The following is a 17086-nucleotide window of genomic DNA, read 5'->3' on the forward strand; positions in this document are numbered from 1 at the left end:
AAAACAGCATCTGAAATGAATACTCTGTCACCTCTCATTCCTCTCGGCGGCCAGGCTCCGTGAGAGAGGGCGTTGTTCCTGCACAGATTGCCAGAGACCCTTGGCTTTTACCATGCCATGCTCTTTCTCTGGCATTCACTTTGAGGCCTCACCCTACTCCTCCCTCCCTCCCTCCCCCCTTCTCTCTTTCCCCCGAAACCCCCACCAGACACGTCTGACAGTCTGAACTCGACACAGGCTGCTCAGCAGACTACAAAAGTCATTCATCTGTGGCCTCCGACGGTCAAATCTGGATCTAATAAAGCAGCACACTATTGATCCCTTGTCCGGGTCGGTTGCTGTTGCGCCCGCTCACCACTAGAGGGCTCTCTGGTCCAGGTTAGCAGACCCACTGCATTTGTGGCTGCAGGCGTATGAGTGCACTTTGATTCAATTACTCACATGTGCGTATTCCTGCATAATGCGTTTGAAACTTCTGGACATAGAAAACAAACTGATTTCACCAGACGTTTTTGGAAGTATGCGCTGATTCTTCCACGCCAACCGAATTAAACTCTCCCAGGGATAAAACGTTAGTAATAACCGGATTTGGCATTTGCACCTGATGCGCTCTCTCTCTCTCTCTCTCTCTCTCTCTCTCTCACACACACACACGCGGAAACTATCCCTCCATCCCTTCTTCCCGGGGCAACAAACAAACGTGTGAAACGGGAAGCAGACGTAGCTCCGCTCAAAGCAACACGCACTGTGTTCGGCCAGGGCTCCTCCCAAACTCTACGCTGAGCGAAGGCAGAGGGGCCGGCAGAACAGGGAAGGTCCATCTCAAAGCAGAAGGCTAGCCATAACTTCAAAAAGAAAGAGAGGGAGTTGACCCAAAGTGTGTGAAATCTCTGAGAGAGAGAGAGAGAGAGAGAGAGAGAGAGAGAGAGAGAGAGAGAGAGCGGGCGCGCGCGTGTGACTGCAGGGACACTGCTCCGAACACCCTGGCAAAAAACCACAACATTCTTCCCTATTCCTTAAAGAGACAGAGTCACCACATGATTATGCACCAAACGCAAGGCCAAAACGTTAGAGTAACATTTGCAGCACATCTCTTTGTCCTGCTGTCTGTGAACCACATGTCTGAGTGATTGGTTCCTACTGAACCAGCCACTGTGTAGTGCATTATTTTTGGGCCATAAAAGTAATTACGCCCACAATTCTTTTCCATAGTCTTGGTTAGTTTACTATGTTATATTAAATTAATTCATAAAATGCCTTTCTGAAATGTCTGAAATAATGTCTCCGTATTCTAACTGGGATCATTATTGTCTCTAAAGAGCAGTTCTTTTGCTTTGCTTTTGAAACAAGACTGTATGAAAGTCCACTAACAGAAGTTCTGTTGTGCAGTTAGGGCAAATGTTTGATAGAGGGCGCAGTTGAGCTTTGGAAATCCTATACAACCGCATTTGGCACTCCAAGTCAAATTCAGTCCGTTCAAAGTATAGCACTTTATGTCAGCAAGACCTCACTCTATACTTGCATTGTGTTCTAGTAAAAATACAGATCAAGTCAACATAATTACAGCGCATTATTCAACACAATTTATCTTCAAAATTAGATACTTTATAAGATGATGGATAATACCCATTAAAAAAAAAACTTGTTGACATAATAAGTAACACAAATCAGATCATTTATATGGCATAACATTTATGCCATAGTTTTCCAAAGCTCGAGTTGCATTTCGCTTACAACAGCATCTGCTGCTAAATCGGACTGCTGCCCAAACACTGCAGCAGCTGTGCTGGAGTGGGAGCCGAGTACAGTAAAACGATGCGAGATACAGGCCCATAAGCACACACACACGCGCACACATGCATGCATGTGCACCTATGCACCCACACCTGCCTGGTTTGGTGCATTGCTATCTCTAGCCTATATCTTCTACGCCACCCTCCTGCCGTTCTCTGAGACCTGCCTCCATCCTAACACAGTGGGCTTATGCCCCAGTGAAGATGTTTTAGTTCATTGAAGTTCAGGGAAAATGAATTTAGTGCTCGTCTGCCGGTGTTATCAGTGCAAGAGGTGTTTGTAGCTTTGGACTTTAGGTTAAATGCTCTCTATCTCTCTCTCTTGCTCTCTTGCTCTCTCTCTCTCTCTCTCTCTCTCTCTCTCTCTCTCTCTCTCTCTGTGTATGTGTGTGTGTGCTGGTGCAGAATAATGAAAATCATAATTAAATGAACATAAACAAAGTGACTGGTGCAGTTGATGCTAAGCAGTGAGAGCATTTCTTAATAAACAGCATGAGAGAGAAGGAGAGAGAGAGAGACAGAAAGGGGGGAGAGAGAGAGGGGGATGAGATAGAGAAGAAGGAGGCATAAATGAGGAGAGAGACGGAAAAATGGAGAGATGGAGAGAGATGTTGAGATAGAGAGAGTTTATGAGTGAGAGAGAGAGAGAGAGAGAGAGAGAGAGAGAGAGAGAGAGAGAGAGAGAGAGAGAGAGAGAGAGAGAGAGAGAGAGATGAAGGGATGGATCCCAGGTCATTTCCTCTTTGAATATCACAGCACAGGATGGCTCCACATCCTTAAAACATCAGCCCCGAGAATAAAAATATCACTTGCTCTGTAGGGTAGGGGGAGGTCAGTGTGTGTGTGTGTGTGTGTGTGTGTGTGTGTGAGTGCCCCTACGTATGTGCACATGCATATGTGTTCCGTTCTGGCAAGAGGATGTGGGAGTCCCACTGTCCCAGACCACGGCAGTGATAGCAGCGGCAAGAACGGAGGTGGATTATTTATACGGCTGTAATCTAGGCCCCCCCCGGCCGGGCCGGGGCTATGCTATGCCCAACTCCCCGTCTCCCTCTCCCACCTCAAAACCCGCTGCTCCAATATTAATTACAGCCTGCCTGTCGCTCCGAGAAACAAAGGGCCCGAACGTGGCTCCCTGCTCACCCTTCCACGAGTGAGACTCTGGAAGTCTGGCATCAGAGCGCTTGATAACGCTTGATACCGATAACGCTTCCACAGGAGGACCCCCACAGACAGAGAGTGTTTACCCAGATTGAACATGCTTATATCTTCAGTGATGGTGCTGGCTCGGCCTCCATGTTTGGCGGGTCACGTGCCATGCAAAGCTTTCTTTTAAACTTTTCTTTTCTACTGTTTTTCTTTTTTTTTTCTTTTTTTTTTTTTTTTTCTTCTTGGGACCTAAATTATTTTGGCAGATGTGGCAGTTCGTGGTTCATGTGTGATGTTTTTCCCCGCAGTTAAATCTATCCGTAACTGCTTTCTCAGTAAGTGCAGAAGCTCGGTAAGTCCGTCACATGACTGCAACCAACTCTGCTACACACGAAGCATTTTTCAAAGAAAAGAAAAAAGAAAAGAACGAAGACAAGAACCGTTTTGAGGTTCTTTGGCTCCTCCCCGTTAGCACACCGCTTATGCAGATTTTCACACTTTCAAAAGTACATTAGTTCAGCAGGGGCCCAAGCAGTGCTTTGCTTGCACACACTCGGTTTCAGTATGATTAGTGACCTATTAGTTTAGCCAACAGGAGCTCCAGTTCTACCTTTACTTACTTAATATAAACTCAGAACTTCAGCATGACATGAGAGCAGGATCAAAGGTTCTTCATGAACTTAAAGTACTTAAAGTGAACCATGCAGCGTCTACACTTATTGATTTATCCCTAAATTCACATATTTCTTTAATCCTAAATTCACATATTTCCTTGTTAGTATTAATGTAGTAGAGACCTCTTGGAATGAAATGTCTGCATAAAGACTTCAAGTGGCGTAGTGTTAGTTTGCTTAGTATAGTTTCCCAGCACTTAGCAGTGAGAATAACGTAGAGATACTGAGAAACTGAGCAGCTGGAATCACTCATCTTTTATAATATCACACACACACACACACACACACACACACACACACACACACACACACACACACACACACACACACACACACACACACACAGATATATATTTGCACGTGTACACATGCACACTAACATGTTAAAGGCATCCTGCATGACTCCCTTCCTAGAGCACTATCTACTATACTCTTCATCTAATTACATGCAATGTGTGTGTGTGTGTGTGTGTGTGTGTGTAATGAAGAGTATAACCGGGTGCTCAGTTTGACACTGAGCCTTGTTTGTATTGGATTTGTCCCAATGTGTTATCGAGGCTGTTCTGAACCGTGTGTCTTAATTTGCCTTCCATCTCTTACTTGGTCTCATTTTTAACTTTCTCTCCTCACTCTTCCTTCCAGAGGGAACACAGATCCGTCCTCCCCTTACCCCCAACTGCGATCATTCACCATAAAGATGTCTTCTGAGGATAAACACCTGTCCGGTGTCAGGTTGGAGCTGGAAACCTCTCTACAGGCCAGAGAAAGATGACGGCTGTGAGTTTATGACCGTGGAACACTCGCTTGTGGCCAGCATGAGCGCATCAGGGGCTTCTGCCTCACCATTTTCTCCCAGATCCATCCATTTGGTGCCTGGCCCCCGAGACCCTCTCCCGCCCGCGGCCGGGGTTTGCACCTCGACGGGGCGGGGTGTTCCGGAGATCCCGCGGCCCAGCCTGGCTGTAGCGGGACACTCCCTGCTCCGGTTCTCCACCTAGAAAACAATGATCCTCAGACTGAGCTCTGGCCTGAGGCCCCGAGCCGGGGCAGGCGGCCGAGTGGCGGCCCCAGCGTGGGGCTCTATGGAAGGCCAGCGGTCACGTTTAGACTGAGAGTCCCTGTCCCGGGCTCGGCCCCGGCAGAGCGCGCGGAAGAGCGGAACACATCTGGAGCAGGCCGCGCAGCCTCCGGTGTGTCCCGCATGCGGGATGTTTGTCTGGCTTACAGGGGCCTATTTACGAGCTGTTTGCACAGCTCTTAAAGGGAATTGGACACTTAATTAAAGATAATATTGGAGGCCAATGCCTCTCTCCAAGAATGCGGCTTCTAAGGCTGAGACAGAGCTGTTTCTCATGGAAGCCCTGATCAGCTGGCACGCAGAAACCAACCGACTGGCGGCTCAGAAATCTCCCAGCTGCCACTGCTAACAGCGGTGCTGTTTGCACAGAGTTCCTGGGAGCCCAAATTTCCTCCATCTCTGCCGCTTTCATGATTGCCAGTCAGTTCAGGGTCCCTCCACCCTCTCCTCCTGGTCTAAAACACGCCGGATGATCACCAATCGATACTGTCATAAAACATTATTTCCTCACTTTTGTCACTACAATAGAGGCTTTAATCTAAAAATACCTCCAGGAAGGAATAAAAGTAGACCTCAGCAGAAAGCAGGAGAAGGCCTGCACCTCTCAAAGCCACACAGCCTGCAAACACAGAGGACTAGAAATAGACTCACTGCTCATAAAGGCCTCCTTCTTTGTAGTTGCTGGAGAAACATCTGCCGGGCAGTTTGCAGTTTCTTCTGGGGAAAGACTCGGGCAGAGAATCAAAGGGAGCAGAGATCTGCAAGAGAGGAGTGGGAGGAGGTCTCCCTCTCTTTTTCTGTCTCTCTCTCTCCCTCACTTTTTCTGTCTCTCGCTCTTCCTCTCCGTCTCTCTGCCCTCATATAATTTGGAATAGTGGATAAAGTCTGCAGGAGAATAACAAAGCTTCATTGATATCACCTGTCAGAGAGCCGAGTAGGGGGCGAGATGGTGGATGATGTTAGTTCCGCCATTAGCACCTGGGGAACTCTGCTTAAAACCCCCCCGCAACACCAGGAATCAGGAAGCCGCTACCATCGACACGCTCTGGCTGCCTTGATCTGCCCTGAAGCTTCTACACAGTGCAGCACATGAGCAACGTCCACTCACCTACCCACTTGAACACTCTTCCCGTAGCTCTCTGGATGTTTTTTTTTTTTAAAGCATATTCCTGTGTTCAGTTACACCATCGACAGGGAGGTCGTACATTTAATCCGGGACTAGGCCTAATCTGTAACCATACGAGCAGGCTGTCTACCTCGGAGTAGCAAAGCATGATTGTGAGGTTTAAAAAGGGGAGAGAGAAGCAAGAGGAGAAGGAGAAATGGGATTTCACACGAGGCCTTGCACTCACGTGCTCCGAGCAAGCCGTGGTGGCGGCGGCATCGTGGATGTGCGCGGTAAAGCAGTAAAGTGCGGGAGCGATGAAGGATCAGGACCGGGAATGAGGGCAGAGCTGTGTGTTTAATGTAAAGCATGACCACAGTGCAAAGAGGTAGAGAGAGAGAGAGAGAGAGAGAGAGAGAGAGAGAGAGAGAGAGAGAAGGAGAATGACAGAGAGGGATGGAGAGAAGATGGAAAGCAGAGGGAAGAGAGTGACAGAGGAGAAGAGATGGAAAGAGAGCGAGAGAGAGAGGGATAAATAAGAGAGAAACAATGAGTGAAAAGAAAAGCTGAATAAAGTGGCGTCCCTCACATGCACGGGTGCGTGTGGTTGCGTGCTGACTGACTGAAAGCAGCTGTCACGCTGAGTCTGGACGAGAAGCAAAGAAACAAAGTCAACAGAGACGCTGCCAGGGACGGCAGCGAGAACAGACTGCACCTTTAATCATTTTTCAGGTTGAGATCTGTCACTTTCACCAGCACTGCTAACTCCGCTCGCCAGAGCAGGCGTTTCCAAATCCACACGCGGACGTAACCAAGACTGAACACAAGCCAAAAGAAATGACTGGATCTGACAATGTTAGAAAGAGAAGGTGGAAGGCTGGGGGGATGGGTGGAGGTTACTGGGTGGGGCTGGGTGGAGGCAGAGGGCGAGATTAAAGGTGACGTGGTGATAAGGGAGGAGAAAGCTATAGTGGGGGGGGGTGATGAGACTGTGGAACACGCGGGGCCATATCGAAGCGTCGCCTTTGAAGCAGACAGCCTGCTAATTGGAACAGGACTGTGGGCATCCGAGGAAGATCTGGATCGCGTTCCATTGCTTTATTCAGTTAGACTCATCGGACCAACCAGCACCGCCTCAGTCCTGCTTTTGTCTCTCTCTCTTCTCTCTCTCTCTCTCTCTCTCTCTCTCTCTCTCTCTCTCTCTCTCTCTCTCTCTCTCTCTCTCTCTCTCTCTCTCTCTCTCTCTCTTTCCCTCTCTCTCTCTCTCTCTCTCTCTTTCCCTCTCTCCCTCTCCCTCTCTCCCTCTCCCTCTCTCCCTCTCCGCATGGCAATAAGTCATCTTCCTCCCCTTTTGCCCTCGACGTGTTGCCCATCTGGGACGCCCGGGGGCCCCTGTTACCCCCCCCCAGCCCTCTGACACAGTGCAGGTCGACATGGCACCTCTTCACGCCCCTCACCTCGGACATGAAAGCGTCTCCAGATTTACTTCCAAGGAGCCGCGTGGCCCGCCGCTGACCGTGCGCTTTGAAATTCAAACAAACATTTAGGCGGGACGGGGTGGGTGTGAGGTCATCATCACGCACACTCAAAGCATTACAGACGAGGGGTGAGTGCCAGGCCGATAAATACTCGCCGCCCTGGACACGGTATGAGGAACAGCCGCAGATATGGAGGGCATTGAGGAGAAACAGCGAAATCACAGTTCACGTGCACTATGCACTGGTGCATTAGATCAGTCTGCAGTGCTGTGACCACTGAGGAATGCTGCTCTGTACTCTCAAGATCTGGTTTCTATAGCTACTTAAAAGAATAACCACAGACCTTTAAAGAGGTGCATGTGATATTCTGATAAGGAGCAGTGAGGTGGACCAGAAACCTCCTTTGATTCCACACTAGACCACATCAGCCTTTCTCTGAGCCTGTAATGTTTGACATCCCCGTGCAGGGACCCGGAAGGCCGTGTTCACAGCCCAAGTGTAGCAGCCCGTGATCCCAACCCACAGCAGCTGTACTTTGGACCAACATTAGAGAGGCAGCCTCCTCCCCTCCCTGGTCCTCGGCCGATCCCCGCTTGTCCTCGCTCGGAAACGCACTCCTGACCCCTTCGCTTCAGAGAAATATGGCTCCTTTTCCTCCCTGTCCGCTGACGGAGAGACTGACCTTGGACGGCAACGTCCAAGCACGCCACACCCATCACACCCCCCCGCCCAGTCCACCTGGCCTGGTGACCCTGTTGCACATGCCTGTCGGCAGGAAATCCACCGATTGTGACCCCCGCCGGCTGGGTTTTCCTTTGCTTTTCCTCTTTATATGGTCATTTTCCTGAAGCCCTTCCACCAAATCAATACGAGCTCTGAACAGCTGCCGCTAACGCAATAACTGGGAATAGCCCATTCATGCTGCTTCCTTTCCAAAATTATGATCACGAGGACGTTGACTAATGCAGCTCCATTCAATCTCTTACCAAGTCACTCATGATTCAGATGTACATGTTGAGCGTAAATCTATACCATTCAATAGGCAACAGTATATAAAATGTAAATTAATTCCTTTGTTTAAAATCAATGTACAGTATAACTTATGTGGCTTCATGTTTAAAAATACTTCTGACAACCTCTGCCCAGGTCACGGAGACCGCTGACTATACACACACACACACACACACACACACACACACACACACACACTAAAACTTCCCAGTATTTCCACCACATGAACGCGTGCACGTGACGTCATCGGGCTCGGACGGTTTGATAGATAACGGCGCCATAGGAGAGTCCTAAATCGTTTTTTGAGTGGACCCCGCTAATTGGCGAGGGTGGGACTACCCCGGCAAGTGCGCCTTATCCCTCTCAATACGGGCTGCGTCTGCGCGCCAGGTACAGAGGCGAGCTGGCAGCGAACCGTAACTCCAACCTCCAGAAGTTTTCCACGGAAACTACGGTAAGAATCAAGTTTTGTTGTGATTTTCTCATCGACTCTTTTGAGCTTTTGTCGTCAAGCTGCCTGAGTTGTACAATTATGGAAGATCGTAAAAACATTAGCGGCTGGTGGTCCCACGTCGGACTGATGCTTTGAAGTTGGGACTTGGAGGAGGATGAATCGATTCGAACGTGGAGGATGTCAGAATTGTGCAACCACACATATTATGAACGAGATTTTCTAATTACGCTTACAAACAAACATTTTGTTATATTTATGATGCAGTATGTTGTGCAATATCTGAATACTGGCAAATGCTAAGAACATAATTAACAAATAATAGTCTGAAACCGCAAAGGGAAATAATTTAGAAATACATACATTTGTTTTGATATATTATGATGTTTAATTAGTTTGAAAGCCTACCATTCTTGTCTTTCCACATTGAGTCTTTTTTTTTAACAAAACAAAGAAAAATTTATAAAATAGAACACAAGTGGGGTAGTTATTGTTGCAAGTTTTATTATACCTGTTTTTCACTTTTTCTACAAGAACACTATTTCTTTATAGCAGTTTATTTCTGATAGCATTTCCTTAAGTGTTGAATGACTGAATACTGGTGCAACCTCTGTAAGACCCATGCATAACAGTCACCTCAAACCTTGTCTGAGAATAACATAGCCACACTCCCTAAGCACTTCAAGATGTTAATACACACACAGGCACGCACACATGCACGCATGCTTATGTGTGCACACACACACACACACTCTCTCACACACACACACATGCATGCATGCATGCATGCTCACACACACACACACACACACACACACACGCACGCACATACACGTGCACGCATGCATGGACACACGCACCAATGTGTTGGGTGATTCCTCAGCCGCTAGGCTTCCTGTCAGTGAGTGTGTGCATCCTAAACTCCCTCCACAAACAGAATCCTCACAGCTGGACTCCAGCCCTCTCTGCTAATGCCCCGACTAGTAAACAGTGATAAAGAGAGGGCAGCAGTGTCGGAGGCGAGGGGAGTGGGAAGAAGCATGCGGGGTTCACAGCAGGTCTGGGTACAGCGGAGGAGTTCTCACTGGCTCATAGAGAGAGAGGGAGGGAGCGGTCACAGCAGGTCTGGGTACAGCGGAGGAGTTATCACTGCCTCAGAGAGAGAGAGGGAGGGAGTGGTCACAGCAGGTCTGGATACAGCAGAGGAATTCTCACTCTGCCTCACACAGAGAGAGAGGGAGGGAGCCCACAGGTCTGAGCACAGCAGGTCTGGGTACAGCGGAGGAGTTTTAGTTCGGCCTCGGCCATTGGACTTTGCTTTCAGGCTTTCATCCAGAAATCTCCCGTTTTTCTTATCCAGGGTGGTGAAGTGTACACTAATGGACCATTCATGTACAACGTGACCCTGGTTATAAAGTGAGTGAGAATCTGAAGCCATAATTAGTGAAATTACAGCTTTATTGAGGTAAAAAAAAACCCACACGAATGCCACGATTAGCTTTGGACATTCTTATTAAGGCAGGCCGTCTCTCGAGGTGTGCCGTCATGAAGTGCAATGATTAAGCACAGCATTGCCTTATCTGACGCGCCATGCCGTGCTGCTTGGGAGGGTTGTGCAATGCTGAACCGTTCTTGCGACATATTGTTCAGCATCTAGCTGCTTTATCTCTGAGCCATCAGCCTCCTTCTCTCAGCCCAGGTCGCGCCGCGTTTGACCGGCAGGCAGTTACTACACCTGGTTAGTAGGGCACCTGCCAAAGCCGTCGTACCTCCAACAAGCCTGATTGGATGATTGATGGGGGCGGACACCTCTGACAGCCCCACCCCTGCTGTGTGATCACCGCCAAGAATGCAGTCGAAACTTGGGGGTGGACAGCTCTTGGTTTTTTATATGGACCAGTTTTTTTTGTAAATTTTTAAGGTGAAATTTAAGGAGCTTCTGCACTTGTAGACATTTAATGAAGGGACTGTGTGCAGCCCAGCTTAATGAAAATTAAATATCTTGAACCTCAGCAATAAATGTAACACTGTAGCCACAACCCAAAGATCTTATCAAGATATTTGAATGTAGTATTGTTTAGCTTATTCCTAGATTGCTTCTTTTATATAACTATAACTATAATTTCTAATGAAGTTGCTATCCGAAGTGTTATGTCTCAAACATTTATTTCCTTCAAATGGTTAAGAGCCACACATGGTCTCTATCCCTCTGTCCCAGACTTCCAGAGTTGCTCCACAGCCATGAGTTACTACATGGATCCAGTTTCATCTTACCAGCCTCATCACCAGACTGACCGTCTGGCTGCAATGGTATGACATCCACATGCCACACACACTCACACATACTCTCTCACATCCACAAACACCCCATACATTATCCCTACTTGGCCTGAGCTGCCAATAGAATGGTGTGTGTGTGTGTGTGTGTGTGTGTGTGTGTGTGTGTGTGTGTGTGTGTGTGTAAGTCTTAAAACACAGCTCCTGGGCAATGGTCACTGGTACATAAATGTTATGTTGAAAACAAGCTCGGGCCTATGTTCTCCTTATAAAATGGTGTACAAAAAAGGTACCCAGAAATTTTGAGCCTCTAAATGAACAAGAGAAGAGAGTTCCTTTGTCTTTTTGTCATAGTATTTATTGTTTGGTTTCTAAAATTCAGTCACATTCATCAGGTAATTCTGTTGCAGGTAATTCCATTTCTGCTTATGTATGTGCAGTCTTTGTTCAGTCAGTATATGCTAATATAAACCTCATCTGAGTGAATGAGGATGGCAGCTCTGCACTCTGGCTGCATCCATTCTGCTACTGGGTATTTATGAAGGCCCCTGTTACACATGCGCCACTGTCTAATACTGCTTTATCACAGTTCAGAGGCGCAGGTCAGCTTGGGGCCAGTGCCATTAAATGAATGTGAAACCACAGGCATCACGCAATCCACCCTCCAAAAGGAACAACTGCCATGAAGCCTTTCTTTGGAAGAGCGAAGGCCAAAGTATAAAGAAGGAGATGTACAAAAAAAAGAGGGAAATAATGTTTAATCGACGTTTACCTCCTCTAAAACGCTCGCTGGCTGCATGGTGAGGTCAGCAGGGTTAAGGCAGGTCACCCATCCGGGTGCTGGCCCGGTGAGAGGCCACCTTCGGTCGTTCTGTGGCAGAGCCGGGGGCGAGGTGGGGTGTCGGTGGGGCAGGCAAGCCGAGCGAAAGGCTGGCGATCGCAGCACACACAAGACATTCAGCCATCAGTATGCACAGCCTCGACCGGAGTGGGTGCTCGGCGCCGAGGAGCCCGGGCGGGTCACATGCTAATCGGCGTCCGACCCGGCTGGCACGTGCTAGGGCTGGGGGCTCGGAACCAGCGCACGCGTGTGCCTCGCACCTTTTGAAATTGAGATGAGCACTCTGTGGAGGCTACAGCAGGGGTGCCATCCACCGGGCTCATGAATTTACATGGAGCAGAGATGGAGGCGGGTGCTTTCTCCTCTCCCATTCGGCTTCTCTCGGTCCCTCCGTGAGAGAGAGACAGACGGAGACAGTTGGACAGAGAGAACCAGACAGTAGGTTTGTCTGTGTCATCAGTAGGGTCGTTAACAATGCAGACCAAGCACGGAGACAGCCCTGCACACTTTGGGCTGTGCTGTTCAGTTCAGTTCAGTTCATGAGTCTATCAGACACAATTCGGCCAAAGCAAAGTTTAGAACTTAACATGACAATAATGGTTATAATGCTTATAATTAACAAAATAATAATAAAAGTTTTAAAATGGGCCACTAAAAGATATAGATGTATAAGATGTATTATAGATGTATAAGAGCTAGATGAAACAAAATTTAGTAAAAACAGTAAATATATTAAAAGGATAAAGAAGATTATAATATACAGTGAGTGGTGTGGTGGGTGTCCTAATTCACTGTAAGTGTATTCATCGACAGGTGCTTATATTCTCTTTGAGCGTGTGTAGTTTCATTCTTTCAAACCTATTTAGTATTGAAATGCACTCTGGGGAAAGTGCAGGGAAGGCTAAACAAAGCATCCGTTCTATTCTTTGCACCGGCGAAGGGCTGACGAGAAGATTGCCTCGCTGACAGCTTTGAGTGCGTCACCAGCTCTCGGCAATCAGATCGTTAGTGCTTCTGATTTCACTGCTGATTTCTGAGCATCCTGTCTCGGTGGGAGGGGACGGGAGGGGATGAGAGGGGCCAACGCCCTGGCTGACTCTCTGCGGCCCCCCTCTACCCCGTAAATCCCTCTCCAGGGCGCCGATGCTGATATTGCCATCGCGTGGCAACCTAAAGCCACAGACGGAGCTTAGGCTGATTAATGTAGGCCCCTGCTTCAGCATTACCAGATGGGCGGTCCTCCAGGCAACCTCACGCCCCATTCCTCTCTCACTGCCGAGCTGGGCTCCGGCGTTCTGGAGTTCCGGCGTTCTGGAGTTCCTGCGTTCTCAGATTCCAGGACAGCGTACAAATAATGAGTATGACGACAGGCCGAAAATGCCCCCCCCCCCCCATTCCAGCAGGGGTCCTCTAATGGAGTCCAGCTGCTGCTACCAGACAACACTTAACAGGCAGGCAGGCAGAAAGGACAGAAGAGTGTTTGAAATCTGTTCTTTACCAGGAGTGACCACTGGACGTCCTCGTGCAGGGAAGCCCTCTGCTACTTTCAGTTTCAAACGGCTATATTCACAACACAAATATGGCCTCTCAAAGGGTCGGGTGGTGGGGGCTAACACTTTTTTCATCGTTGTAACGACAAAACCTGTTCTGTCAGTTTTAAAACAGCTAATGGATAACTCCCATCAGTTAATGAATTACATTACAAGAGTCAAAGCTAAATAATAAGGTTGGAGCTTAAGAGATGAATAATGATTTATTTATATTTATTAGACATATTTAGTTTACACTGACTATTAAAAAAAGTATCTGCAATGTTCAGTGTGCCAACTCCATTGAAAATAGGAACAGACCCAAGGCAGGTAGTGTGTGGTCTCTGATGGTGAGGTGATTCACATGTCTCCTAAATGCTGCTTTTCAGCTCTGCTGTGCTCACAAAAACAAATTCACTTCTGAGTGGTTTCAATTCTCATCAAGCCACTTTCTGCGTTCGTGTTGTGCTCACATGATTCTGTGTGGTGTGCTCTCAGAGCAGAGGACACTGATTTGGTGGTGTGGACGGATGATTCGTCCACTAGATGCATGTTTAGATTGTGGGAATTTCCGGGAGAATAGTGCTTATATCTACATCGCCTGTCTGCCAGTGCACTGCCCTGTTTCGGCTGTATTTCTATCAAACCAGTACAGACAGCAGAGGCCTGTAACTCTTTTATGTCTCTGTCTTTCGCTCTCTGTCTCTTATTCCCTCCCTCTCTCTCTCTCTCTCTCTCTCTCTCTCTCTCTCTCTCTCTCTCTCTCTCTGACTTCCCCCTTTTCTGGCCTGACATCAGCACCCCATTGAGATCAAAGGGATAAAAAACGCTGCTCAAATGCGCAAGTTCAACAGAAATTCAAGCTCCCTTAGGCCACACAGGGGAATTCGCGAGCGAAAACCCAAGCACTTGCGCCGTTTGCTGCTGCGCCGTGCCTGTGAATGAGGGAGCTCTCAGACACAGTGACTCATTCAGATCTTTGCTTCTTAGTGTTTTGCACAGTGAAATGAGGTTGTCTGGCGTGGATGAGGCTTTTGGTAGCGTCTTAACTGTCACAGTTGCGAGAGCCGCACGGGAGGCTGAAGGCACCTGATTGTGTCTGCGCAGAAGGTGGCGGGCTCGTGATACTTACTGTATGTTTGTCTTTCTACGCTCTCGCAGAGACAGGCTGGCAGGGTGGCGGTTTCTATGGTAACACCGAGTCATCTCCCTGGGGTCTGCCAACCCCAGCATGCACCCCCTACCCGACCGTTGTACATCCATGACATCACCCTGCAGGAGGTACCCAATAGCCCTGATTTCTGCCCCAACGGTAAGAACCTGGTGTGTGTGTGTGTGTGTTGTGCAGGAGGGGAGGATGGATGGTGAATGAGATGGCAAACAGGCGACAATCATTTAACCTTCATAAACATTTATCCTTTCATTGCTGACCCACTAATTAGGTTTCATTGACTGCTCTTCATAAATAGCTTCAGCTTATCATCCATTGACTCGATTTCATAAAATGGCCTTATCTTATTTGTTGACTGCTCTTCTTAAACAGTAATGTAAAATAGTCTTCTTTTTCTTTCCTAACTGCGTCAGGGGCATTGTCACCTTTGGGCCATAAACACAAAAAGACATGTTCTAATGTGCAATAAAATAGTCCTTCGCTCTCCTTTGAATTGCTACACAGCTGAAGTCCATGTTCACTATTAGGTCACTCTTGTCATTCTAAAGCATAGAGCAGTATATTGTTCATGGCAAACAGAGGCCTTTGTGTGGGTGTATGAAATGACTGCGTGCACACACACACACACACACACACACACACACACACACACACACACACACACACACACACACACACACACACTTTTGAGTAAGAGACAAGAAGGCATCTGGAAAAGGCATCACTCAGGGGTCAGTGTCCGTAGCGTCCCCCCAGGGAGCAGTGCTCTCTCTGCCCATTGTGTGTGTGTGTGTGTGTGTGTGTGTGTGTGTGTGTGAGACAGAAAGCATGTGGAGTGATGTGCTGGGGAGGGCTGCTGGTGAACACAGTGTGCACATACCCTGCATGTTTTAGGCTCCGACTTTCTTCTTCTGTCGTTTATTTAAAGTGGGAACATTCCTCCCAGTGTACCGCCTCTACTTGACATCGCCCTCCCTGATTTCACCATGATGTAGCAGGGACAGTGACACATGGGGTGTGTGTGTGCGTGTGTGTGTGCGTGCGTGCGCGTGTGTGTGTGTGCGTGTGTGCGTAACTGTTTGAATGTGTATATTTGTGCATGTGCTTGAGAGTTTGTGTGCATGTCTGTATGCACAGGCGTGCGTGTGTGTGTGTGTGTGTGTGTGTGTGTGTGTGGGTTGAGATTCAGGCACCAGCTCCTCTCCGTCACCTCCCGAGCAGGATACAAGGGCACAGGGGTCCAACAGTGGCTGCCATTTTCCCAAGCCCTGCACCCCCATGGGAGCCCGAGCGGAGCAGAGCCCGCTCAGGGATGATGGGGTTTGCTGATGTTTGTTGCTTAACGCACACACACACACACAGCCTCAATCACTCCCAGCATATGTACACAAACAATATCAAATGGAAAAAGGAAAAAAAAAAGTTTTCTTGAACTTTTCTCTCAGAAATGCATGAGATGACCCTGTTTTTCCCTGAAATCTTCAATGAGATCCCCTCCTAAACTAAACTACTGACTCCATACAACATTTTGGTCAACAACCTTTGTCTTCAATGTGTTTAGAAATAAAAGTTATATTACACAAAACCTGAAAACGTGCAGGAAACCTGACACAGGACATGCAAATCTTGCGCTTGGGTCCTGTGGTCTGTTCAAGGCCTTTGGCAGGAACGTGAGGTGTGATTTGAGCAAAGACGAAACTGGGAAATGAATGGGTGGAGGCTGGCGCGCGAGACGTGGAAACAGGCGCACGTGCCCCGACAGCCCGACCACCAAAACCAGGAACCGTTGGGCTGCCGCTGGAGCGCTTAGTGAAACTGAAACGGGGCGGCAGCAACTGCCACCGACCTCCTGGGGCCTCGGCGGCCAAGCAGACGCACAGACGTTAAAAAGTAACTCCTCAGGTAATAATTCCCCAGATTCCCTGGGCTTTAAGAAGCATTTATGCAGAACTGTGGGAATTTGTTCCCCAACGTCGTGCCAACGGATGACGGCCCAGTGACGGTAGAAGGTCCTTAACCATGTTGAGAAGGGGATGCAGGGTTTTTATTTTTTGAGGATGTTTGGGGAACATCCGGGGAATGTTCCGGCGCATGCTCGTGTCGGCCGCCACCGATTTGACTTTGCGCTTGGGCGTGGATTACGCCTTCCTCTGTGGCTTTGAACATTTTGGCGAGTGAGGGGAGGGAGGGGTGGGGGGTCTTTCATATTTCTGTAGGTGGGCTGACGTGGTGCATAATTAATCTGTGACACATTTCTGCGTAGGCAGGAAATGAAAGAAGGTGAAATATACATATATTATATATTTTTAGTGCAAGAGGCACATAATTAGAGGACACAAATGGGCCTGTGGTGACTGTAACATTGGGGCATGCTGGAAAATGGCCACCTCTTTTCATTTTCCAGGTGTGTTGTGGAATACGCATGCTCACTCACTGTTGGGGTGAGTGTGTGTGTGTGTGTTGTGACGTTACCCACTGCTGTGGCAGGTGCAGGCACTTAAAACCAGATCACACACTCTAAACTGCTCC

The 17086-nt window shown here is 48.2% G+C and overlaps 1 protein-coding gene across 2 annotated transcripts in view; it reads left to right on the top strand.

Moving 5' to 3' along the window:
• The first annotated feature begins 8625 nt into the window (after positions 1-8625).
• Positions 8626-17086, top strand: part of ets1 (ETS proto-oncogene 1, transcription factor) — a 36564-nt gene continuing 28103 nt past the window's right edge. The window contains exons 1-3 of one of the 2 annotated variants that reach the window (XM_081716057.1): positions 8626-8742; positions 10958-11049; positions 14548-14698. In XM_081716057.1, coding sequence (XP_081572183.1) covers positions 10981-11049; positions 14548-14698 — 220 coding nt within the window. In that variant the 5' untranslated portion in view covers positions 8626-8742; positions 10958-10980. The remainder of the gene's footprint in view (positions 8743-10957; positions 11050-14547; positions 14699-17086) is intronic. The other variant, XM_081716058.1, reaches the window with a different exon arrangement.

Source organism: Electrophorus electricus, chromosome 6 (assembly GCF_041902795.1).
Source record: "Electrophorus electricus isolate QZ-2024a chromosome 6, ASM4190279v1, whole genome shotgun sequence".
Taxonomy (NCBI): Eukaryota; Metazoa; Chordata; class Actinopteri; order Gymnotiformes; family Gymnotidae; genus Electrophorus; species Electrophorus electricus.